Source organism: Aspergillus undulatus (genome assembly GCF_047715775.1).
Source record: "Aspergillus undulatus strain CBS 261.88 unplaced genomic scaffold BDV17scaffold_52, whole genome shotgun sequence".
Classification (NCBI taxonomy): Eukaryota; Fungi; Ascomycota; class Eurotiomycetes; order Eurotiales; family Aspergillaceae; genus Aspergillus; species Aspergillus undulatus.
The window spans coordinates 15,770-38,058 of NW_027396656.1; the positions used below are offsets into that span (position 1 = coordinate 15,770).

General features: G+C 51.5%; 8 protein-coding genes across 8 annotated transcripts; 4 read left to right on the top strand and 4 right to left on the bottom strand.

The window, feature by feature from the left end:
* Nucleotides 1–823: 823 nt before the first annotated feature.
* Nucleotides 824–3,716, bottom strand: BDV17DRAFT_180652 (putative C6 transcription factor (Leu3)). The gene is made up of 5 exons (XM_073754934.1): nucleotides 3,262–3,716; nucleotides 2,307–3,196; nucleotides 1,986–2,254; nucleotides 1,411–1,941; nucleotides 824–1,361 (listed from the first exon to the last, which is right to left on the bottom strand). Exons 1-5 carry the CDS (start codon nucleotides 3,457–3,459, stop codon nucleotides 1,063–1,065), a joined length of 2,187 nt encoding a protein of 728 aa, XP_073612386.1. The 5' UTR covers nucleotides 3,460–3,716; the 3' UTR covers nucleotides 824–1,062.
* Nucleotides 3,717–4,697: 981 nt separating this feature from the next.
* Nucleotides 4,698–7,173, top strand: BDV17DRAFT_283830 (uncharacterized protein; the record flags this gene model as incomplete). The annotated part of the gene is made up of 3 exons (XM_073760428.1): nucleotides 4,698–5,181; nucleotides 5,245–6,951; nucleotides 7,124–7,173. The coding sequence occupies 3 exons, from the start codon at nucleotides 4,698–4,700 to the stop codon at nucleotides 7,171–7,173; spliced, it is 2,241 nt and encodes a 746-aa protein (XP_073612387.1).
* BDV17DRAFT_300233 (F-box domain protein) lies at nucleotides 7,120–10,448 on the bottom strand (the record flags this gene model as incomplete). Its single annotated transcript, XM_073764016.1, has 2 exons — nucleotides 7,120–10,145; nucleotides 10,249–10,448. The coding sequence occupies 2 exons, from the start codon at nucleotides 10,446–10,448 to the stop codon at nucleotides 7,439–7,441; spliced, it is 2,907 nt and encodes a 968-aa protein (XP_073612388.1). The 3' UTR covers nucleotides 7,120–7,438.
* A 381-nt stretch (nucleotides 10,449–10,829) lies between these two features.
* Nucleotides 10,830–13,965, top strand: BDV17DRAFT_271656 (putative C6 transcription factor). The gene is made up of 5 exons (XM_073758810.1): nucleotides 10,830–12,094; nucleotides 12,151–12,588; nucleotides 12,649–13,030; nucleotides 13,097–13,232; nucleotides 13,300–13,965. Exons 1-5 carry the CDS (start codon nucleotides 11,400–11,402, stop codon nucleotides 13,776–13,778), a joined length of 2,130 nt encoding a protein of 709 aa, XP_073612389.1. The 5' UTR covers nucleotides 10,830–11,399; the 3' UTR covers nucleotides 13,779–13,965.
* Nucleotides 13,966–16,252, bottom strand: BDV17DRAFT_271657 (protein translocase subunit TIM50). The gene is made up of 3 exons (XM_073758811.1): nucleotides 15,689–16,252; nucleotides 14,904–15,629; nucleotides 13,966–14,841 (listed from the first exon to the last, which is right to left on the bottom strand). The coding sequence occupies exons 1-3, from the start codon at nucleotides 15,965–15,967 to the stop codon at nucleotides 14,248–14,250; spliced, it is 1,599 nt and encodes a 532-aa protein (XP_073612390.1). The 5' UTR covers nucleotides 15,968–16,252; the 3' UTR covers nucleotides 13,966–14,247.
* A 52-nt stretch (nucleotides 16,253–16,304) lies between these two features.
* BDV17DRAFT_180832 (uncharacterized protein) lies at nucleotides 16,305–17,732 on the top strand. Its single transcript, XM_073754936.1, has one exon. It carries the CDS (start codon nucleotides 16,655–16,657, stop codon nucleotides 17,558–17,560), a length of 906 nt encoding a protein of 301 aa, XP_073612391.1. The 5' UTR covers nucleotides 16,305–16,654; the 3' UTR covers nucleotides 17,561–17,732.
* Nucleotides 17,733–17,770: 38 nt separating this feature from the next.
* BDV17DRAFT_283835 (proteasome regulatory particle lid subunit RPN11) lies at nucleotides 17,771–19,029 on the bottom strand (the record flags this gene model as incomplete). Its single annotated transcript, XM_073760429.1, has 4 exons — nucleotides 17,771–17,919; nucleotides 17,982–18,517; nucleotides 18,581–18,834; nucleotides 18,961–19,029. The coding sequence occupies 4 exons, from the start codon at nucleotides 19,027–19,029 to the stop codon at nucleotides 17,771–17,773; spliced, it is 1,008 nt and encodes a 335-aa protein (XP_073612392.1).
* Nucleotides 19,030–19,559: 530 nt separating this feature from the next.
* On the top strand, nucleotides 19,560–22,116 carry rpdA (histone deacetylase RPD3). Its single transcript, XM_073754937.1, has 4 exons — nucleotides 19,560–19,865; nucleotides 19,926–20,226; nucleotides 20,280–20,821; nucleotides 20,870–22,116. Exons 1-4 carry the CDS (start codon nucleotides 19,653–19,655, stop codon nucleotides 21,884–21,886), a joined length of 2,073 nt encoding a protein of 690 aa, XP_073612393.1. The 5' UTR covers nucleotides 19,560–19,652; the 3' UTR covers nucleotides 21,887–22,116.
* Nucleotides 22,117–22,289: the final 173 nt, after the last annotated feature.

Below are 22,289 nucleotides of genomic sequence, written 5' to 3' on the forward strand. Positions count from 1 at the left end.
CTCCTATTTTGTCGCTCATGTGGCAGGTGCAATGGTCGCAGTAGCGACGGGCGTCGCTCCTTCACCTAGCGAGGAAGGTGCGATGGACCTCCAACCACTGGGTATTGATCGCATTTTTGTGCCCATTGATAGGTAGTTACCGACAGTCGACGTCTTGATCCATGTATCATATGTACCTAGTCGGGCTCAGAACTGCTTCCGGTCTGCCCGTTGCTCCTCCCCCTTCACTTATCCTTATTCATCCGCCCCCACAACGCCGGGTCAAGGAACGGCTGCGGCGCCGCGCTGAAATCAACCTCGATGCGCCTCTTCTCGCTTCTCTTATCAATTTTCGCTAGCGCTGAGCTGTGTATTATGAGTGTTGGTGTTGGCGTTCGTGTTGTTGATCTCGAGCTCGAGCTCGAGGAAAGAGGGCGTTTGGTCGGGATAAGCAGGGTGGATTTCGCGCGGTGCGATATAAATCCTGCGGGTGTTGAAGGAGGCTTTGCTTCCATCTTCCTGTTGTTTGGGACTTGGGACTTGGGACTTGGGTCAAATGGGTAGATTGTTGGGGTTGAGGTTGGGAACGCAAGGTTGAGTCGCGGAGTCGCGGCGTCGCGGCGGAGATTAGAGCCAAACCGACGTCATCTGAAATCTACAATCTACAATCTGATATCTGCGACTGCGGGGCGAGGCAACGAAGGGCAATATATAACGTGTTATCGATCAGACGGAACTGTCCGCTTCGAATATTATGGATATTTGCTTGAAAAGTTTTCCGACTACGATACCAGATTAATGGGCTAGCAGTGACAACGTAGGAGTCTAGAAGAGCAAATGGATCTAGCCGAATAGAAACCTTCACAGCAAGCGTTGTATATAAGAATATAATAAATCATCAGTCATAAGGGTAAATTAGCCATATAGTAATCATAAATCAAGTAAGCTCATTCACGGACGCCGCGCGCCTAACCGGCAGATGTTGTCGGTAGAGAACCCATTGGTATAGTGATACAAGCCGCAAAGAAACTCATACAAGCTCCAGATATGAAGAGAAGAAGGGACGGAGACGAAGAAGGGTGATTATGCGATTCCTTGGGTTTCCATGCCGGAGACCGAATAAGGGTACGGTAGGTCTACCAGGCCGTCGAGTAACCAGTTCAAAGGATCGAAAACCTCGTAGTTGGGCTCCATGAACCCGCTCGGTAGGTTAGGTAGCCCGTTCCCAGATTGCACGCCCATGTTAGGTTGAGGGAGCAGAGGCGGCGCTAGACTGGGGTCGCTATTGCCGGTGATGCCAGGTGATGTGCGCGGTGGGCCCACGGAAGACGAAGCGGATGAGTCTGCGTTTGAGTCTGGGTTTGTGGGGTTCTTGAGGTACGCTGCTTACTGTCAATAACATGTTGCGTAAGAGAAGCCGATTGAACTCACCTTCGATGTTGCGGCCCTTGGTTCGCGTATCCTCCCGCCATCGCCACACCGAGTCAAACAAGAGCGACATGCTCATGCGGCATCGTACTTTGAGCATCAAAGAGTCATCCATTTCACCGTCGAGAGGTGGCTTCGGGGATGGTGTACTGCCGAGCTTCCACATTTGGGCGAGGACCTCAGCAAGTCGTTCGGGAAGGTCATTCGAAATCACTGATACGGTACGTATAGCCCAGATAGTACGATTGAAAAGGTTCTTGGCGTAATCCATGTCGATATGGGCCGCGAAGAAACTCTTGCAGAGCTTAAGAAGAGTGCATCCTCCCGCAACCAACATTTGATATATGTAATACGGCGTATATGCGAGCATCGGACCAACCTGCGTCTGAAGCTTCATTGCGGCTTCAAGAAACGTGGTTGTTGCAAAGAAAAGAGATAGAAGTCGCTCGCGATAATCTTTAGAGGTAGGATCGTCAAAGAACGCGGATAAGTAAAGGTGGAGGTTTGATGCGCGTACATAGAGATCGGTGATATCTATTCCGATTAGTTAGGAATTTCAAGAAGCATCGAAGACATACTATCACTGTGCGGCTTCAGCTGTGTCTCCAGTTCGTCTAGGTCTCGTGAAAGGAGAGAGGTCAATGTGGATCGCTCTTGACTACCGCACAAACCAACAGGGTCTTGACGGTTAGTGTAAAGAGCTCTGGTGACTTTGTCGCAAAATTTCTCGATATCAAGTCTGTGTCTGATATTATCAGGAAGTTTGAAATTGGGGTCCATCGACTCTTGGGACGACAACGTCCAGTCATACAGTGTGGAAGGTGGCTGCCCATATCCTGTTGCAACTCTACACAGGCATCAGCAAAAGGACTGAAACGTAATACAGAGGCGATGCATACCGCTGCGCAACAATGTTGCAAATTGCCCACGTCCTGACTTTGTCTCTGAGCTCTTCCTCGATAAGTTCCACTCTATACTTGCTGAAATCTTGCGTGTGAGACGGACGGTGGAGTCCGAGCTGCATTGCAATCTGCATCATCAAGCCACATAGCATGAAGGTAGGATCCGTAGAGGTGCTACTGGTGGGAAACGGCCAGCTGCAGAGCAGGCACAGCGCCTTGACGACATGATAGCTTTGTGGAACATCGGCCAGCGTACTCCATACCAAACGCGTCACCGGACCGGCCAATGAGTTGAGTAGATTTGTATCGGGTTGATAGCGCCGTGCGCCAACACTGATGATTGTCCAGAATAACAATGGAGAGACAGTGTAATACTCTTCAGGCGATTGCTCCCTGTCGAGGAACGGAAGGAACGGGTGGTAATACGTGAAAAACAGATCAAAAAGTTCTGCCACTCTCTCTGGTACGACTGCCACATCCTCAATCCGCTTGAAGTGCTGGTTTCCATTTCGCATATAGTTCGAGCCGTCAAATCCAGACCGCAAATCAAGTAAGGAGGCGACCGCTTCATGCGATCCCATGAACTGGTCTGCAGCAGACATAGCGGATGGTGTCTGATATGCTCTGGCTGGGCTGACTTGATTGGACAAGGTTTCTTGTTTTGGGGTTTGTTGCGCTGAAGGAAGGCCATGTAGAGGCTGTTGTCCGACTGAACCGCTTTGCACACCCGCAATTTGCTTCCTGAGCTCAATAATCTCTCTCTCCATTTCTGCGTTTCGACTTCGCTTCCCGACTCTCTTGAAGTTGGACTCGATTTTACAATCGAGTTTTAGTCGTCGACAGCGAGAGCAGTCTGTCCAAGGATCTTGGATCACATCGCACCGGAGCTTCAGCACGGAAAAGGTCAGCTGTCTAGATCGGAGTTCAATGAAGAGGGCCGACACAGTCCTACCTTTTGCTGTCGACATTCATTGCAGGCCCGCTTCACCGGCTGTCGTCGCTTCTCGTCGCGGTTCTCGGCTTCTTCAACATCATCCACGCTCCCGGGCGAACTGTCGAGCCCCGCCATGCCAACGTTTCGCTTCCTAACCTGGCCCGCGCCATCGGACGCGACGGCCGGTGATATAGATGTATGACCGATGCCTCCCATCACGGGACTGGTGGCAACAGAAGCATTATCCTGCGGGCTTGACTTGGATGTAGTCCCCGGTAGACCCCTGTCTCCGATTCCACTGGGCACTCCTCCGAACGACGCCAGACTGAAAAAAAGAGGGCGGGGCTGCGGACGATGCAGTAGGATCGATTTCGGGGAGACTGTAGTGACTGGATTCAGGTTATTCGGTCGAGCCTTGTGAACGATAAGAAGTCCCGATTGCGCGGAAGGCGAGAAAAAGTACCCGGCGAAATCGAGTCACGTCGTTTCCGAGTACCCACGGGCAAATTGCAAATCAACAATTGAGCTGCAGCAAGTTCCAACACCGAGTTTGAAGATTGGCTTTTTCGTCTGGCTAGTGCGGCGTCGGTTTGGACGGTGGGATGATCCGGATTGCTGGGTCTGCGGTGGGTGAGTAACAGTCTACCAGAGACTCCGAACCTTGACCACTCGGCGGGGCCATCGCTGGGTCACGTGGACACACACGTGAAGGGGATCGTCCCTTGCCGCTTTAGGGTCTTTCCTCCGCTGTTTCCTGCGGGACTCTGCTCCGACCTCTACATCTGATTCTGAATCTATCAAAGGACAAGTGAAATCGGCACATTCCTCCAGCAATGGATGACTGACTGTCAATGTCTTTGTCGTTGATGATCTTCACCTGCAGATCGCATTGCATCATTGACTATTTTGGGTTCGCTTTGTACCCCACAATGGACGCCTCAGAAGCTTACTCCTAGTAAGACTAGATACATGCCTTCGAGAACATCCCCGTGCGCTGCCAGACAAGGCTCGCCTTTTGGATTCTTTGGGAAACATGATCTTCAACAGGCTGACGTCTGCACTGTGGCAGTGATATGAACGAGATGCAAGGGTCTATTGTGGAGAGGAGAAAGTTCCGGGGCTGTGCTCCTTCGCCGCCCCCGGGCTGTCATCCCTCCATAAACAAGGCTTAGTTACTTGCCAATCCGATCGCATTCATGCTTGTAGCACGCCCGGTTCCCACTAACTAGATGCCAGAAAATAATGTGTGCGTATTGAAGCGCTGTGCAATGGTGCCCTGGGCTGCCCTCGTGGCGGCGCAGCGGCTATCGTTTCCTTCTTCATCCATCAGCCTTTTTGGCCCCAACTGTGAGGTCACTCTTCGATGCCGAATCGAAGTATAAAGGCAACTAGGAGCAAGTTGCAACTCGTTTTCTGGTTTTGATATAGTTCAGACTCGAAAACAATTTACCATTATGGGCTTATCAGACGGCGCAACAATCAAGACTGAAAGAAAAGAATATGGGGACAAACTCCCGGCTTATACCCAGGCCTCAACCCAGCTGCCCGCTGTTCCTCCTTTGGACTTGTCCCAAAATGCAGGACCCGAGCTCTATACGACGGTCACTCACTATGAGTGCATCGCTCATCTCAAGTTCCTGGCAGCGCTATCCGACCTGCGTGATACAGTGACGAGCAACTCAAACGTTTTCAATATTCCTGATCCAGACCCACGGGAATTCGGATCTCATATAAATGAAGCGTGGGCAATGGCCAAAGAAAAACGATGGACTGTCTACATGGCAAAGGCTGTTGAGCGTTATACAGCTTGGTGGAATACATGCATCCCAAGATCTCGGTCTCGACCTACCATTGACCAGCTTTGCACCCCAGAATATGAGAATATAACGGTCTGCAATATTCCTTTAGCTTGGACCCCTGATGAGCTGCCTCCTCTAGGTGAGTTTCCGTTTTCCATCAAAGTCGTTTCATCGCTGTCCAGGTTGCTGACGATGGTTCTAGACGTCTTGATGGTCTGGCATGCACATATGCTCAACCCTCGGTCCTTTATTGAAGACTGCATTCGGGGCGGGAAAATCAGTTTTTGGTCCACGGGTTTCCCATGGAAAGCTATCAATGCGTGCATCGACGATCAAACACTAGTTTATGACGCCGGAAAGACTGCAGCCGCGGTCTTCGCCTGGAAAACCAATCTTGAATGGAATAATCTGCAAGACTTGCCCTCGAAGACGTTGAACTGCCCTCGTTGCAATCATACAATCTCTGCTCCTTGGACGGATGGGGGGAAACTGACACTTCCGCTCGAACGGGCCTTTGGCAGCTGGAACGGCTTTACGGACAAGAATTTCAGGATATACTGTGCTGGATGCAAGCTCGGCATTACCCACGACGCTTTGCGCATCCAGAAATTTGGCGCCGATGTAAACGAATTGCTAGATAAGCGCATTCCTATGCCAGGTACACTTTTCAGCATATGGGGCATCCCAAAAGCTCAAAGTGCAACGCGTCGTCGTTGGCAACAGATGGATTTCCCAAATCGGCTTCTTCGAGCAGCAAAACGTGACATTCACGAATACATGCAATCGTCTCTGCGGTTTTCTCCCAGCATGCTCATGTTCCGCGACCACTTAGGAGCTTTGATGCAAGATCGAGAAGTCATGCACGAAGCAAACACAAGCAGCCTTGGAATGACTCTAATGAAAGAAGAGAAAATTGCGTTCCGCCGCATGGTGTCTCGCTACTGGGACAACAGCTCCCAATTCGCTCTTGATCTTGTTGGTGCAGTCGTCCGCCAAGGTACCTTCGTCCAGAAAATGGACAATATCGACTGGCTGCACTCCCCAACCCTAACAGTGACCATGCACCGCCTCATCCGCAAATACGCCGTCTTCTTTCAGATCATGGCTTCCAATCCAGGTCACATGGCCGTTCCAACCCTCGATGTCGACCTAGCCTGGCACACCCACCAACTCACGCCAGGTCGCTACTTCGTCTACTCCACCCGCCGCACACAGCAAGAAGGCCGCCGCGCCATTTTCATCGACCACGACGACAAAGTCTCCGAAATCAAACTCTCTGACGGCTTCGAGTGGACATCTAAGCTCTACCGCAAGCTCACAGACGGCGGCATCTACTCCGATTGTACGTGCTGGTACTGCGAAGCAACACGCGTCTCGGACCTCCACTCCAACATCCTCCCCTTCACATCCTCCTCAAACTCCAAAGCCCGCGCCGCGGCCACAGACCTCCACGATAACCCGAATATCTCCTCTGACCCCAACAAAAACCCACACATCTCCGCGCACAGCGCCGTGAAGCTCAAATCTGAAACCATGGCCGCAGCAGGCATCGATCTCAACCAGATGAAATACCTCAAGCTCCGCTCCGAGTACGAGCGAATGCGCCGCCGTGCCAACAAGCGGAGCTTCAGAGGCTTCAGCATCGGGCGCGGGAAATCCTCCTCCCAACCCGAAGACGACCTCAAGAGTCAAAGCTCAAAGGATAAAAATGGCAACGACGTCTACGCCGCTTACCCGCTCATGTGGGGGTTCCCCGTCTACGTTCCTTATTATGCGCCGTATGGCGGGGACCCTGGTGTGCACTGTGATGCGTATGCGGCTGATCCAGGGTGCATGAGTTTCCAGCCGGGAACGGCGGGGAATTGCGTTTCGGGGACTTGTGGTGGTGGTGTTGCGGCTGGGGCTTGTGGTGGGAAGGGAGGGGGGTGTAGCGGGGGCTGTGCAGGTGGTTGTAGCGGCGGTGGTGGCGGCGGCGGGTGCGGAGGAGGCGGAGGCGGCGGTGGTGGAGGTGGTGGAGGTGGTGGTTGCTAACTATTTGGTCTTCTATGTTGTGATGCCTGTTCTTTGGCTCATTCTTATAGATTCTAGCTCAAGATCCTGCGACGATATGCCCTACGAATACCCTAATTAGACCCCATTAATCAATACCACGTCCCTTTGTAACCTCTGTTGACATTATACCTCGTTCAACCTTCAAACTATAAGAAATCTGCGAAAAGACTGCCAAAAGTGGGTATATACCAAAAAGAAGTCTTGGGGTTGATCAAAATCTGGTACCATTCCTCTTATCCAAAAAGTAAATATCGCTAGGATATATATGCCAAGAAAATATGCCAAAAACAGGATCATATACTATAGATACAGAAGGAATTAAATCTCAATAGAATAAGGTCCCTTCACATCACGCTGCACTTGCTGCGGTGTTTCTTGCTTCGTTCGTAGATAGTTCGCTCATTCCACTCCTCGATGCGCCTCCGCCATTGCTGTTCTGGCGCAACGGATTGTGCGCTTGAATGTGTGGGGTCGGTGGATGCTCGGCGGTTGCGGAGGGCTGCTGCTGATAGGGGCGGTCTATAGTCGTGTGATTGTGTGCGGTCGTGTTGTCGAGCGTTTCCGTCATGTATAGGAGTCTCTGGTGATTCGGGGATGAGGTCTGGAGGGATGAGGTTTGGTGAGGATAATGAGTAGAGGTAGTTGTTCATAGCGGGTGGAGTTGGTGGGACTGCTGGCATAGGGTGTTGCGAGTTGACTAATTGGTTGTTGTTTGGAAGTGGGATGGTCATGGGTTGGATTTGGGTGGAAGGGGACGGATTGTGGCTTGTGCCGTTTGGTACAGTGTGAGGAGAGACGAGAGACTCCTGCGGTTGCGGTGGGGCGGTGGACTCGTTCACACTGCTAAGTAGCTGACTTGGGTTTGAGCCTTCCCTCCTTCGAATAAAGCTGGCAGGCCTCCGTTGACTGTCAGAGATCGAGGAGTCCGCCATCTGTCGTCTCACTCGAGAGGCCAGGTTTGAACCGGTGACGGTGTTAAGCCTGTGTAAAGAGGATCGGGAGGAGTCTGATGAGAGCCGAGTGGAAAGAGACCTTCGGAATGCCTCTGCCACATTCTGACCAGATCGGCGCGGTTGAGGAAGTAGAGTCCTTCTGAGGTAGTCCGGAAGGGGAGCGTCCGCCTCGCGCGAGTAAGGAGGAGGCGGAGGAACCCAATTGTCTGCGTCGCTTTCGTGGGGGATCTGGAAGAGAGGGGGAACAGGGTTATTGAGGAACACATGACGTGGTTCACGGGCAACACGCCTGCGATTTGCGGCCGCAGCAGTGGCAGCACGCCGTAATGTGTCTTGCGATCGAGGTTGCGTGTTGTCATAGGGACTATCTGGAATTGCAGGTATTTCACCTTCGACGACTTCACTTGAGGACGCAGAGAGATAAGAACTGTTTCTGCGAGGGCGCATGCGAGCACTGGAACTGGCCGCTGGATATGATTCCCGGACTCCTCTGCCTGGCACTCCAGCTGAGCTTCCACGGTGCAAGCGAGTTCTTCTCCTCTCCAATTCAACCTCGGTGTCTAGACTGGAATTCGGCTCGCGAAGTAGCACAGGCTCTGACTCTCCGATTTCAATGATGAATTCCGTCACCTTTCCATTGGTGGCGGAACGCGCGAAGTCCAAAAGTAGAATTCTTCCACCATCGAGGGGTACGTCTTCTTCACCAAAGCTTGTATGATCGACTCCGCCAGGCGCCACAGCAGCCAGCCTCCGTTGTTCACCCATGCTATAATTGCGCCGCACCCAATGGGCAGCAGTGATGCCGCAAATATTCGTAACTTTGTGGCCATTGATGAGCACCTTGGGCCGCGTTATGGACTGCTGTAGCCGGCCAAGGTTAATTCCAGAGTCCGTCGAATGACTTTGAGCAGTGCAAGGCCGAAGTAGTGACTCGCTAGTATTTTGCGCCACAGGGGCAATGTCAAGACGATCAGGCAGGCCATAGACCCAAACACCAGAGTCCTGAAATCCCAAAGCCACGAGTTCACCTTCACAGTCTGAAGAAGCAAGCATCATTGGAGGGTGCTCTTGAAGGGTGTCCTGGGACATCGGACTTGCAAAGTATGTTGTGCCAGAACTAGACCTACTTGCACCGATAGCCCTAAACGTTCCGAGTTTATTATCAAAGCCCAAAATCCAGCTTCCTTCGCCCTCGGTGTGCAACGGCAGCAGACAAGCATAACTATAATTTTGAACAATGTCCGGAAAGAGGATTTGTGTTGTCCACATCTGAACTTGAGCGTCTTTGACGGAGAAGTCGGTTTCTTGCTCGCCGTAAAGGGGCGCTGTTATAGTGACTAAATTTCCTGTCAAATGGTTGTCCGAAGAGCCCAAAAGGATGACACCGTCTGATGAAAACGAAAGTGAATCGACCCCAGCGCAGCGAACGGCTCGTCTCTCTGTCACCAACGCGCTTTCACCGACTGCGTACACCTCAATCATCTCATTGTACGCGATGGCAAGTACGCTTCCAGCTGGCGAAAGAGCCAGTGTACGCGGAACATCGTTTAGTTTGAGGTTCTGGATGAGTTTTGCTTCTGCGCTAGAAAGGCTGTAGATGTTGACTTCATGGCTCGAGGACACAACGGCCAGAAGTGATCCGTCATCCAGGATAGTGGCGTGCAGCGGACGCCTCAGGGTTTTGAATTCATGCTTCACGGCAGGCGGCTCGGATGCCACGTCTAGTACGACTATCCGAGAAGAGCTGATACAGAGGATGAGTTGAGCATTCTGCGAGAAGACAAAACGAAAGGCTTCACCTCGCGGAAACGCTGTCGAGGAGCTCATAGAAGTGGAGATAAGTTTGACCAGAGTTTGGTGGGGGCGAAAAAACACGTCGAACCCGTTGCGTCTGATTTCAGTGAAGAACTGCTGCTTGAGAAGAGCTAGATTGTCGGTTTGAGTCGAGTCTCCCTCAGTAGCCTTTCGAGACAATGCAAACGATGGACACTGGGACAGTTGATGGCCATATAGCGAAGGCGAATCGGAAATTCGCCGCCACTTTCGGTTCAACAGGGTCAGCGATGCGAATGTACACGCATCAGCTAGGTAAAGAATGCTATCGTCGAGTCAATGAAAAATCCCACCCGTTATAGTATGAGGGAGCGTGCGTAACCATCGTAGTAAATGTATGTGCTCCGAGCAGGTTAAAATGTACATACCGCTCAATCACAATCCGAGGTAAACGGCTGAATGGATTTGCTGGTGTATCCTGCGTAACCGGAACTGTCGAAGCGTTCTTTTCTACTACATGTGACGCTGCCGAGTGTTGTTGGCGATTTTGAGTGGCATCGGACTCGACAAGCGACTCGCCGTCGACACCGGGTCGCTCATAATGAGGGGCCCCAACATCCTCCTCCATCTTCAGACGAAGGACATAACATGGATCCAAGGCATGTCCGAGATCAATGGCGTGGATACATGATCTTCCCTGTCAAATCGAGAAAAATCAGGGGGGAGCTGGTCATGTAAAAGCCTGAGATCTTCGCTAACGACTTGCGCTGGTGGCTGTGTCGCTGCACTGGAGATCTTGCCCGATCACAAGAGGCCCGCTTTATTGGCTGTCGAGTCTAAGCCCAGTTGCAGCGAAACCGCATCCCCGCAGATGTTTCAAACACGCTAGCACGGGATGATACACCATAGAAATGAGCGGTCGGGCCAAGGTATACGAATCAAGAAGGAGACGATGCAGTGCGCTGCGAGCCTGTGACAAGGCAGAACTGAAGGCTTGGTGACGATGCGGTGGTAGTGCAGTGTAGACCAACTGGAGCGTCGGAGCAGGCCGATATAAATAAAAGGCACGTGGTTGGTTGGTTGGCTGACTCAGCACCACCCCCACACACAGGCCTCCGCGGGCAAGGCCCAAGAAAAAGAAAGGAACTCCGCTGTTGCTGCTGGCTGGTGATAGGAGGGCGAAACAGAGAGAGAAAGCCATTGGTCGCAGCTTGTTGTCCTATCAATCGGTTTCTGATCACCTCTGCTTATCCATGTCTGATCCATGATATTGGCTGTGATGCTGAAGGATTCTGCAATTGGCTCTTGCGCTCGAACGAACTGCCCTGTCTCAGGTTGAAGAAGCCTGGGAATGTTCTAGCCCCGAGGTAAAGCTCTGTGCACCTCATTACTATCCGCTCCGGTTGCAGATCTCAGGCGATTAAGTCACAAACCTCGCACTCCCCGTTCTCGAGTCCGCCTTGTCTGAACAGTTTCAGATTCCCGATAAGCGGGAAAGTCACGTGCAAAGCTCAAGCGGAAGCCCTCACCTCTATGCGGACAGCGTCAGACGAGTTGCTTGGCGTCGTCGGGGTATAACATGCCTCCTGCAGCAGTCAAGTCTAATTCAAACCCGAAAACCTCCCCGGCACTGAACGCGGGGGCAAGACCCTATAGGTCACACAAAGTCAGGGCCTGTGATCTGTGTCGGAAACGCAAGTCAAGATGTACAGTCGATATTCCAGGTCAATCATGCATGTTATGTCGAGTCCAAGGAGCGGAATGCCACTACCAGGAAGAAACCGGCAATGAGTTACCAACCCCTCATGGCCAGGAATCTGCAGTATGGCATTCAGATTCCCTGGGGGAGAGCTTCCACGCAGGTCAGAAGCGCAAACGCACTACAGAGACGGCTTCCCCTTCACAGCCTCCTCGTCAGCCCACTGGTCTATCTGAGATCAGGCGGTCTCATTCAGTAGGGCCGGGTCGAGGGAGTGAGTCAAGACGGCACGGGGTCGAAGACCCTCAGAACGAGTCTGTCTTTATAGTTGGCCCAGTCGTAGCCGACGACGCAAATGTGATCGAGAAGCACATGCCTCCGCGCCAGTCCAACAAGTCTGTGGAGCCAAAGAATCACCCATATAATGTTTACTCTAGCGACCCTAGGAAGCCCATTCTCTATCAAACAGTGTCCAGGCGGAGGCAGGGCATGCGCGTTGGTATACCACCTGGAGAGAATCAGAAAGAGATATTGGAGCAAATACTTGGGCCATTCAAAGATGACCTCGTCAGACTGTACGCTGTCCTGACCATTGATATATGCTGGAGCTCTTGCTGATACCATAACTCAGATTCCTAGACCGTTTTAATGCAGCCTTTCCCATATTTGACGGCGAGGCTTTCTGGGAGGCCTATATTTCGGACTCACCCAGCGAGCCACCGGCCTCGCTCCTTTGCCAAGTCTATTCCATGTCATTAGTTCACTGGAAGCATACTCCGAAGCTTGCCTGTCATCCGAAACCAGATGTTCGGTACGCTGTGAACCTGACCGTTGCAGCTCTTCACGAGGAATTCTCGGCTCCTGGGCTGTCAACTATCAGTGCAGCTCTTATTGATCTAACTGGACGTCCTATATTTTCCATGACCGGGAATGCAATTAGCTGTGGACGAATGGTTTCTCTCGCCCATTGCCTTGGTTTGAATCGGGACCCGAGCAACTGGAAGTTGTCCCAACAGGAGCAGAATCAGCGCGTTCGTCTCTGGTGGGCTGTTGTTATACATGATCGCTGGTCAGTTCGCAAGACATGGTTCTTTACGATCTTAGAGCTGCTAACATGATTTGCATCCAGGGGGAGTTTCGGACATGGTGTACCTCCTCAAATCGCCAGAAATCAATATGATGTTCCTCTTCCTACCGTGGAAGTTCTAGTACCACCAACGTCCCGGTCTCCTGAGCGTGTTAGAGCAGCACACTGCCACATTGCCCTATGCCGACTGACAGAGATTCTGGGCGAGCTACTACCCCTGGTCTATGGCCTTCAACAGCGATCGCCGCGTGAAACCAGCAAAGAAGTCCGCCGCATTCGCACAGACTTGGACGTCTGGGAAGACTCGCTCCCAGACTGGCTGAGGACCCCCCTAGACTCATCAGAAGAGCGGATCGCTGGTCTCTGCAGTCTGCAGCTAGCCTTTATGGCAGTCAAGCTGCTCGTCGGGAGAGTAGAGCTAAATGTAAGCATCACGGTCGAGAAGTCGTTGTTCTATACGAAACCTCGGCCTAACCTCTTTCAACCACAGGACGTGAACAACTCAGAAACAGACCTCCCTGAAGCCCGCCGATACTTCCAAACGGAGTGCCGAAAGGGTGCCGAAGAAATCGTGCACTTCATCTCATCCCTTCGAAAAGAGAACTTCAAGGAGTTCTGGCTACCCTGTACGCAACCACTCGAAGTATCCATCTCCCAACCTGAGCAAAACATCCAATTCTAACCCACCCTTAGACAGCGCCTTCCACTTAACCTCAACAGCAACCCTCCTCGTCCGCTGCGCCTTCGAAACATCCGACCCGGAAGTCGCCCGCACCTGCCTTTCAAACGTCGAGACCTTCCGCGTCATCCTCCGCCGCGTCCGCGAAGAATACGACTGGGACGTAGCAGACATGTGCCTCGATCACTGCGAGCGCATCCTAAACCGTCTCCCTGCAAACGGCAGCAGTAACAGCGCAAACGGCACCTCTGGTGCTGGCCCCGGCGACGCGCACCACGGGAATATGGGCACTGTTGGCCTCATGGGCCCGCCGGATAATTCGCTCGTCAACCCAGCGGCGATATCGATTCAGATGCCAGAGACGCAGACGAATAATGATATTGTGGATGATATGATGTCGATTTCGAATACGTTTGGGACAATGGATGGGTTTCCTTTTGATATGACCGGGATTTGGGATGTTTCTGTTTTTCAGGATGTGAATCTTTCTTGATTCAGTGTGAGAATGTCTGCTTCGGAAGGTGTTGCATAGAGCGCGGGCCCTCTTAACAGGTGCCCTGGTGGGGTGGATGCTCTACTTCCATGTCCGTGTATATACCCAACTATGATGGTTTATGAAATGTATGTTCAACAATAGCTTATGAAACAAACTCACCTTATACTGAATGGCGGGAAGGTGGTTGCATCTATTAAGAGTAATTTTCAATTTATACAACATTATCAACATCAACATGCTATTTTACAGTCACCCGTGATGCTTAAGTAGTTAGTAGCCAAAAACCATCTATTTAATACACCCCATCCGAGAAAAGAAAAACCGCAAGAAGCATCTTAGGCGCGCATTATAGATCAGGGTAGAGAGGAGAGCAAGAAGAAGATTTCATAGCATGCAGGTACTCTTCCCTGTCCGGTAGGTAGATAGCAAGTATGTGTTATAGAATTTCCTTAAGAGAGGGAATAGTCTATTCCTTCTTAGAGCCGCCGCCGAGGAAGCCGGTCAACGAGCCCTTCATGCTCTCCATCTGCTCCTGGCGGAGCTTCTCCTCCTCCGCGGCCATCTCAGCCAGCCACTTCTCTCCGTTCTCGCGGATCTCCTTCTCGATCAGCTCGTAGTTCTTCTGGCCACGTTCACGGATCTGATCCCAGAGCATCTTGCCCTCTTGTAGGCCCTGAGAGGGTGATTGCTCGCCGTCAATGGTGCGTGTGGACGACTTCAGACCGAGTGCTGAGGCCAAGCTGCCCATGCCGCTACGTGGGCGCTTCTTCTGCTCTTCGGCAAGCTCTTTCTCGAATCGCTCGCGCATGGCTTTCTCACGCTTGGCGAATTCAACAGGGATTGGCTTGCCTTCGAAAGACTTGAGGATGGGGCGCACATCTTCCACGCCCATACCAGCCAGGTATTCAAGGAAAGGAATCAGCGCGACTAGTGTCTTATCCTTGGGGTTTCCATCCCACTTGTCAAGAATGACAGCGTTCTCTGGCTGCAGCCGGGCGTGCTCATCCTTGGTGTCGATCAAGATCACCTTGGAAAGGTCACGGTTGAGGTAGGAAAGGTCCTATTGAATAAAGTTAGACCCACAAGAAGGCTGCTTCAAGGGTTTTCCCATTGTAGTCTTACCTTGATGTATTCTCCGTCCTTGTAACGAGTGGCCTCACGGAACAAGGGCCAACGGATGATACGGTAAGGGTCAAGTTTGCGGAGCACCTGATCCGCCATCATGCTGGGGACAGTGGTGAAAAGAACGAGTTCGTAGTACTGGTTGAGATAACGGAGGAAATAGTCGACACCAGGTCGCTTGGCAACTCGCCATCCGTGCTCACGGCTCCACTCGCTGTGTACAAGCAAATCTTCCATACTCAGAACTAGTGTGTAGGGCTGGCGAAGGTTGGGGTCTTCATCGGGGAGTAACTTGGGGAAAGCAGGGTCCTTGTAATAGCTTGTGAATTCGCCATATCGAGCCTTGATACGATTGTACCAAAGTCCGAATCCCCAACCAGATGGGGCTTCAGGATGCGCGTTCTCTTCCTCAGCTGTGTCCCAGTTCCGTCCCAGGTAGGCAATACCACCAACACTTCCGAGCAGGAAGAAAACGTACATCAGGTTGGCCATGCGGGCGCGTTTGCGGTCGAGAGAAGATTCATAGTTGGTGTTATCTCCGCCCCCGCCTTCGCCGTATTCTTCTTCGAATCTAGAAGGATCTTCGGTGAGGTTCAGGGATCCAGAGCCGCGGGGTTTGGAGCGAGCTTCCAATTCGGCGGCGAGGGTTGACGGGATGCCCTGCGTAAGATCGGGGAGCGGTTTCCGCGGTGCGTCTTGTTCGGATGGTGTCGGGGAAGATTTCGGCTTGGGCATGCCAGTTAGATTGGGGACATCCGTACTAATACCTGGAGATCCGGACTTACAGATTCAGAAGCTTTCGATGTAGTGTTCTCAGTGTTGGTTTTAGGGTTTGCTGGCGTCTCGAATTCCGCCTGCTCCGCGGAATACTGTTCTTGTTGTTCAGGTTTCTTGGCAGGTTGTTCGCGTTTCGAGGATTTGACAGAATCGGGGAGCTTATAGGGTGTCTTGGGCTTCGTGTTCTTTGCGTACCATCGCGAATGCGAGGCAGGAACGGCTGATAGTCGAGGAGCAGAGACGAGAGCGTTCGGCCTCGTTAGAGGCAAGACGGCGCGGCGAAGCATGCTGTGATGGATGGATGTGGAAATCAAGGGAGCAGTGCACTTATGCTATGCACAAGAACGTGTCTGAAGTTTCGGCACAAGGCCAGATGACAACGCCGCTCGCGACACGAGGACTCAATTGAGCGGCGAAGCGAATAAAATTGCAGAACTCGCGGTTGAAGCAGGCTACCGGAGGCGGTGTTCGAGGTCGAAGTTGGACTCTTCTGAACTTGAGAAGTTTCATCATCGGTTTGGCTGCTACGGCGGGTGGCAACGGACCACCTGCGCAGTTCCCGGCTCTTTATAAGGACCGGCCGCCAGCCGATTTCTTCGTTTCTCTTCTTTTTTTCCTCCAATTTTGAAAGTTGATCACCCAGTCCACAAATTTGACCCTTCAAGCCTCTCTCATGCATGCCGGGTTGTATTAGCTGGGGAGACCGATGAATCCCACACCCAAGAGCCGCAGCGAAGATCTTCTGTGCAGTTGCAGCCCCGTTGGTGGGATACAGTCCTCTTTTTCCCTGTGTCGATGACAAGTTGTGGGCGATGCTTGCGACACAGTGAGAACGTACCCTCTTATTCACTTTCGACTCACTTAAAATTCAATAATGGCATGAATCAAACCATCAAATTCGCCTAGGTGCCACCTCTTCACACTCCCGTATCATTTTGCGTATGTCCTAGATCACAGTCGTTCAATCTGTCGCAATGGCCGATTCTCTTATAGAACCCTTGAGGCGAGTACGTTTCACGGATCCTCCGCCGGGAAGCGATCGATCCAGGCTCCGACTTATAACGAGCACGGAATATGATTCCGAGGAGGAAAGCGACGAAGAACACCCAACGCCACGAGAGCCGTTTCGCTTTTTCGACTTACCCGCTGAAATCCGCTTAATTGTATACCACTTTGCCTTGTTCACGCCACCGCGCCGCAAAAGGCAGTCAAATGGCAGCGTAGGGGCCTCGTCGAAAAACCCTCAGCGTTCGCCTCAATCCCACCGCATCGCCCTGTTCCTCGCATCGAAACAAATGCACGATGAAGCGACTGATTATTTCTACTCGACGCAAGCATTTCGCGTTTTCCATATTCAAGACTACTCTCGAATACCCACTCTCAGAGCCATTCCGAGCAAATATCGTTCCTGCGTCGGCACAATCGAGTTGATCCTTGGGTCCAGCTGGACGGCACCGCCTCGCTCTTGGAAGGTCACTCGCAACTTAGGGTTGGAGGAGTTGACTCGCCTCCGGCTGCTCAAGGTCTTCATTGAGTGTGACCCGTCTCATCCCGTCTTCCGCGGATTCCGCATCTCCGATAACTTCTATTCGGACTTCGCAGGCGGTCTGTTGCAACAAATACTCGAGAAATTGCCAACACTGGAATACATCGAGTTTGATGGGAACCCATCTGTCCTCAAGAACGGGTCGTTGATGAAACGACTGCTGCATGAGGCTGAAATGGCTGGTAAGAAAATCGTATGGGGGCCTCAGCGAGGATGGACCGATTACGATAAGGAAGATATGGTTATGGACTTGTCTTTCTATGAACTCAAGAGCACCAAACGACAGGTGACTAACCTCAAGAAGTGCCCTTCCTTAGTCGAAGAGGTCAAGTAAGATCCATGATCCCTTCAATTTGTTATCTATGTATAGAATTCGCTTTCACTCTGTATATAGCTTCCGCGCCAGACTACCCTAGAATGTTGCAAGATCTGATTACAAAATTCAAGCTGTATGTTGTTGACGAAAACGACCGTCACAATGTCGTTTCGTCAAGTCATGAGGTTTAGTACCTATCTAGATGATATGATACAAATATCCCGTCCACTATAGCTCATCATCCACATCCATGCCGGTGCCGTTCTGAGGCTTCTTGCCGTTTGACTGCCGTGCCACCGATGCTTCCTTGTCAATCATCTGCCGTGATACGGCGACAATGTTGTCTTCAATCAACTGCTGGCTCACATCTTCGATGTCTGGAAAGTGTTGCTGTCAGCAAACAGCATGAAACTATGAGGAACAGGTAAAGGGGACTTACGCTTCTTAGGGTCGACCTTTCCAACATATCTCGTCTTCAGCTGGTCCTTGGTGAGCTCCGTCTCTTCCTTTACTCGTTTTTCGTAGCCTTCGGCTAAGCTGACGAGCTGCTTCATACGGTCATTGTTATGCTGGCATTCGTTGTGGAAGTCATTCATCTGCAAGGCTTCGGTCCAGACTTGCTTGTGTAGGTTCATCAGCATGTTCTCCTCAAGCCCTGTCTTGCGGTAGTTGATTCCAATGCTGTAGTAATGTCTGTTTAGGCCATGAATCAGAGCCTGAATGGATGGCTTATTCAGGTGACCAAGGTTGGAGGTCGTTTGCCTGGGCTCTTGGCCCATGACGACGGTCTGAGGCTGAATGAGACGGAAAGCATCAATGACGACTTTGCCCTTGACGGACTGGATTGGATCGACGACAACCGCGACAGCACGGGGTGTAAGCTGCTCGAAGGACTGCTGGGTGTTGATATCGACGGAGGAAAGCCAGCACCCAAATCCAGGATGGGAGTGGTACCAGCCAACAACGGGTTCTGGTCTATAACAGAATGTTGTTTTTTTAGCACAACAATACATTCGAAGGGACCGAATTAAAGCTTACCGCCCTGTTTGTCGGAGCATGTCCATCATCTTGGTTTGAAAGACCGGGTCCACAGCCTCGACACTGACACCTGTACCACTTTGGGGCATCGCAAACACATCGGTTACGCGCACTGTATATTCATCCACGAATTCGCCCAACATGAGACCCATGACTTCCATAGGAACACCTGCCCGTCCGTGCTTTAACATCTTCAGCAGCGCCAAAGATGAGATGTGTACGGTCTCGCAGTTATCGAGGAGATTGGGGGTATCCTATATGAATATGGTGTTAGTAATTTATGATATGGATCTGGAAGCTTCAGTCGCCAAGTTACGAGAATCCGATGATGCCAAAAAAAACGAACAACAGAGGCTAAGGAAACCGGGAGAGTTACTCACACCACCGGGAGCAGTACCGCCCATCCCCATGCCTTGAGCGGCCTGGATCATTCGACTGAGTCTATCCATGGCTGTTGCTGATGCTTAGGGTGTAATGATAAAGCACGATGCAGAGGATCACTTCCTCAATGGAAGGAAGCTCCAAACGGATTGTAGGCGTTGAAACGGCACCAGCAAGGTGAGGCTCAGAAGGGAATATAGACGATACGAAGGTCGTGCAGGGTTGAGATCGCAGCGAAGAGAGATCACAGAGTAAAGTGACGAAGATGAGAGAGAGGTATCGAATGGGGCGTTAGTTAGTTGAGATGCCGTGATGATCCAGGCTTGGAGGCTTGAGCTTCTTCGCAGGCACTGAGCGGCTGACGAAGGCGGTGAGGGCAGCTCCGTTCTCTCGCCCGCCGCCTTTCGCTCGGCCTCCCCTTCGATTCTCTCATCCGGAGTAGATTCTCATCCACGCCGATATCAAGTGAGCCAATTTTGCTGATGTATATGCATTGAACCCTCATCTGGTGGGCAGATCTATCAGTATACCTCCGAAGGCTTCAGTCTCCCATTGTCTTTTGTTGCCTTCTTCTTTTCCACGATCTACGCTCGCATCTCGTCCCCGAGGAAAGACTGCGAGCTCCACGAGAGTTCGCTATCCGCCTTTTTTAGCGACGATTCGCCGGCCTTCCTTTCCAACCGACTTAAATATGGCTTCAGGGCATTCAGGGCCTGCAGGGCCTCCTTTGGATCCTATCAATTTGAATGGGGCAGCGGATCGCAGCAAGAGGGTCGCCTACTTCTATGACTCTGATGTGGGAAACTATGCGTATGTATCGGGACATCCAATGAAGCCCCATCGCATCAGGATGACGCATAGCTTGGTGATGAACTACAGTCTATACAAGAAGATGGAGATTTATGTGAGTTCTTATCGATCGGGTATTGAGCGCGAGCTGTTTGCTGATTGCTAACCCTCGTAGCGTGCGAAACCCGCCTCCAAATTCGAAATGACCCAATTCCACACCGACGAGTATATCGACTTTCTTTCCAAAGTGACCCCGGACAATATGGAGGCATACGCCAAAGAACAGAGCAAATACAATGTCGGTGACGACTGCCCTGTATTCGATGGGCTCTTTGAGTTCTGTGGCATTAGTGCTGGCGGTAGCATGGAGGGTGCGGCCCGGCTCAACCGCAATAAATGTGATATTGCTGTCAACTGGGCGGGTGGTTTACACCACGCCAAGAAGAGCGAAGCTAGTGGATTTTGCTACGTGAATGGTAGGTTTAATGCCGGCTTGCGTTTACTTTACACCACTAATAAATGGCATCAGACATTGTTCTCGGTATTCTGGAGTTGCTCCGCTTCAAGCAGCGAGTTCTGTACATAGATATTGATGTTCACCACGGTGATGGTGTCGAAGAGGCGTTCTACACCACGGACCGCGTGATGACGGTCTCATTTCACAAATACGGCGAGTACTTTCCCGGAACGGGAGAACTCCGTGATATCGGCGTTGGACAGGGTAAATATTATGCTGTCAACTTCCCGCTCCGTGACGGAATTGATGATGTCTCTTACAAGAGTATCTTTGAACCCGTCATCAAGAGTGTGATGGACTGGTACCGTCCAGAGGCTGTTGTCCTTCAATGCGGAGGTGACAGTCTCTCAGGTGATCGCTTAGGATGCTTTAACCTCAGCATGCGTGGTCACGCGAACTGCGTCAACTACGTCAAGAGCTTCAATCTTCCCACCTTGATCCTTGGAGGTGGTGGTTATACCATGCGCAATGTTGCTCGAACCTGGGCATTCGAAACAGGTATTCTTGTAGGGGACAACCTAGGATCTGATCTCCCTTACAATGATTATTACGAGGTGAGTCGTAACTACTCATGCATGGATCAATATGCTTACACGAGATAGTATTTTGCACCGGATTATGAGCTGGATGTCCGTCCATCGAATATGGACAATGCCAACACGAGAGAATACCTAGACAAGATTCGCACTCAAGTCGTGGAGAACCTTAAGCGGACAGCCTTTGCGCCGTCGGTTCAGATGACTGACGTGCCACGTGAATCCCTGGTAGACGGCATGGACGATGAAGCCGAGGCGATCCTAGATGACTTGGACGAAGATGAGAATAAAGACAAGCGTTTCACAAAGCGGCACTTTGATCAGTACATCGAAAAACCTGGCGAACTTAGCGACAGTGAAGATGAGGACGAAAATGCAGCCAATGGAGTCAGCCGTAAACCGGCTCACCTGAAGCGTCGAAACCAAGCCAACTACCGACTCGACCTGGCCGATTCTGGAGTTGAGAGTGGAATGGCTACACCGCGGGATGCCTCATCCGTTGCTGATGATGATATGGACACTGCTGCTGACGCGAAGATGGCAGACGCGCCTGGACCAGAGGCTGATTCTGAAGCCCAGGGGACGTCTTCCGCTGCTGAAGCACCATCCAAGGTAGACAATAGGTCCCTTGAGGAATCTACCGAAATGGCACTTGACGCAAGAGAGCCTGCCCCGACTTCGACCCCTGCTTCCCGTCCGGAGTCTCCTAGGCCAGTAGACGAAGACACAGCCATGGCAGATGTGGGCACGGCGGCGCCCAGTACAAAGCAGGAGAAAGCGCCAGTGGCGAGCGAAACGCAAGAGAATAAGCCCACTGAAGAAACCGCGGAATCGAATAACATGACAAGCGAGTTGACGCTTCAAACAAATGCAACTTCCGAGCACAATGCTGAGGAGAAAAAGGAACCAGAGGCTACAAAGGCGACCGAGCCTATAGAAACAACCACCGCTGATACCCAAGACAAAGCTCCTGAAGCTCTTTGGGCAGATGAATCCTCCATGCTCCAAACAGAGCAAGGCGCGTCCAAGTCCAAGGAGCCAAGTGCCGAGCCACAAACCGAGGCGGCGAGGAGTACGGACTGAGCGCAACAGCTATCGCAGCGTTGTTTGTACTCGGGTTCCTGGCGCAAAGGGCATGGTGTTTGGGAAGACTATCTGGGGTACCTAATGCATTGCTTTCAAAAGGGAGGTTCTTGTTCTTTCAATTTATACCGCTTTACATCAAGCCTTGTGATGAATATCATGTAAATCACTTTCGTTTCTTCTTATATCACCCTCCATATAAGGTCTATTTGTGAAAAGTTTAGAGTCCTAGAATGGTTCTTGTCAAGCACAACTTATGCACTGGTAACGTAAATCACCGGTCATCCGACCGCCACCAGTCATCCGACCGCTCACCCGCGATCCGCTACGCCTCTACAACTTGAAGCTATTCGCAACCACCAAAAAGTCTATATTTCTAATTATTTTGCTGCTCATATCGCGT

Bases quoted from the DNA above. Each gene is read 5' to 3' on its own strand.
- BDV17DRAFT_180832 (XM_073754936.1), top strand. From the start codon at position 16,655: ATGGCCGATTCTCTTATAGAACCCTTGAGGCGAGTACGTTTCACGGAT.
- BDV17DRAFT_271657 (XM_073758811.1), bottom strand. From the start codon at position 15,967: ATGCTTCGCCGCGCCGTCTTGCCTCTAACGAGGCCGAACGCTCTCGTC. The intron at 15,630-15,688 runs GTAAGTCCGGAT...GGCATGCCCAAG, and splicing joins CATCGAAAGCTTCTGAATCT to CCGAAATCTTCCCCGACACC. The intron at 14,842-14,903 runs GTAAGACTACAA...TTTATTCAATAG, and splicing joins AGGACGGAGAATACATCAAG to GACCTTTCCTACCTCAACCG.
- BDV17DRAFT_180652 (XM_073754934.1), bottom strand. From the start codon at position 3,459: ATGGGAGGCATCGGTCATACATCTATATCACCGGCCGTCGCGTCCGAT. The intron at 2,255-2,306 runs GTATGCATCGCC...ATGCCTGTGTAG, and splicing joins TGCAACATTGTTGCGCAGCG to AGTTGCAACAGGATATGGGC. The intron at 1,942-1,985 runs GTATGTCTTCGA...TAATCGGAATAG, and splicing joins GCTGAAGCCGCACAGTGATA to ATATCACCGATCTCTATGTA.
- BDV17DRAFT_271656 (XM_073758810.1), top strand. From the start codon at position 11,400: ATGCCTCCTGCAGCAGTCAAGTCTAATTCAAACCCGAAAACCTCCCCG. The intron at 13,031-13,096 runs GTAAGCATCACG...TTTCAACCACAG, and splicing joins TCGGGAGAGTAGAGCTAAAT to GACGTGAACAACTCAGAAAC. The intron at 13,233-13,299 runs GTACGCAACCAC...ACCCACCCTTAG, and splicing joins CAAGGAGTTCTGGCTACCCT to ACAGCGCCTTCCACTTAACC.
- rpdA (XM_073754937.1), top strand. From the start codon at position 19,653: ATGGCTTCAGGGCATTCAGGGCCTGCAGGGCCTCCTTTGGATCCTATC. The intron at 19,866-19,925 runs GTGAGTTCTTAT...TAACCCTCGTAG, and splicing joins ACAAGAAGATGGAGATTTAT to CGTGCGAAACCCGCCTCCAA. The intron at 20,227-20,279 runs GTAGGTTTAATG...AAATGGCATCAG, and splicing joins TGGATTTTGCTACGTGAATG to ACATTGTTCTCGGTATTCTG.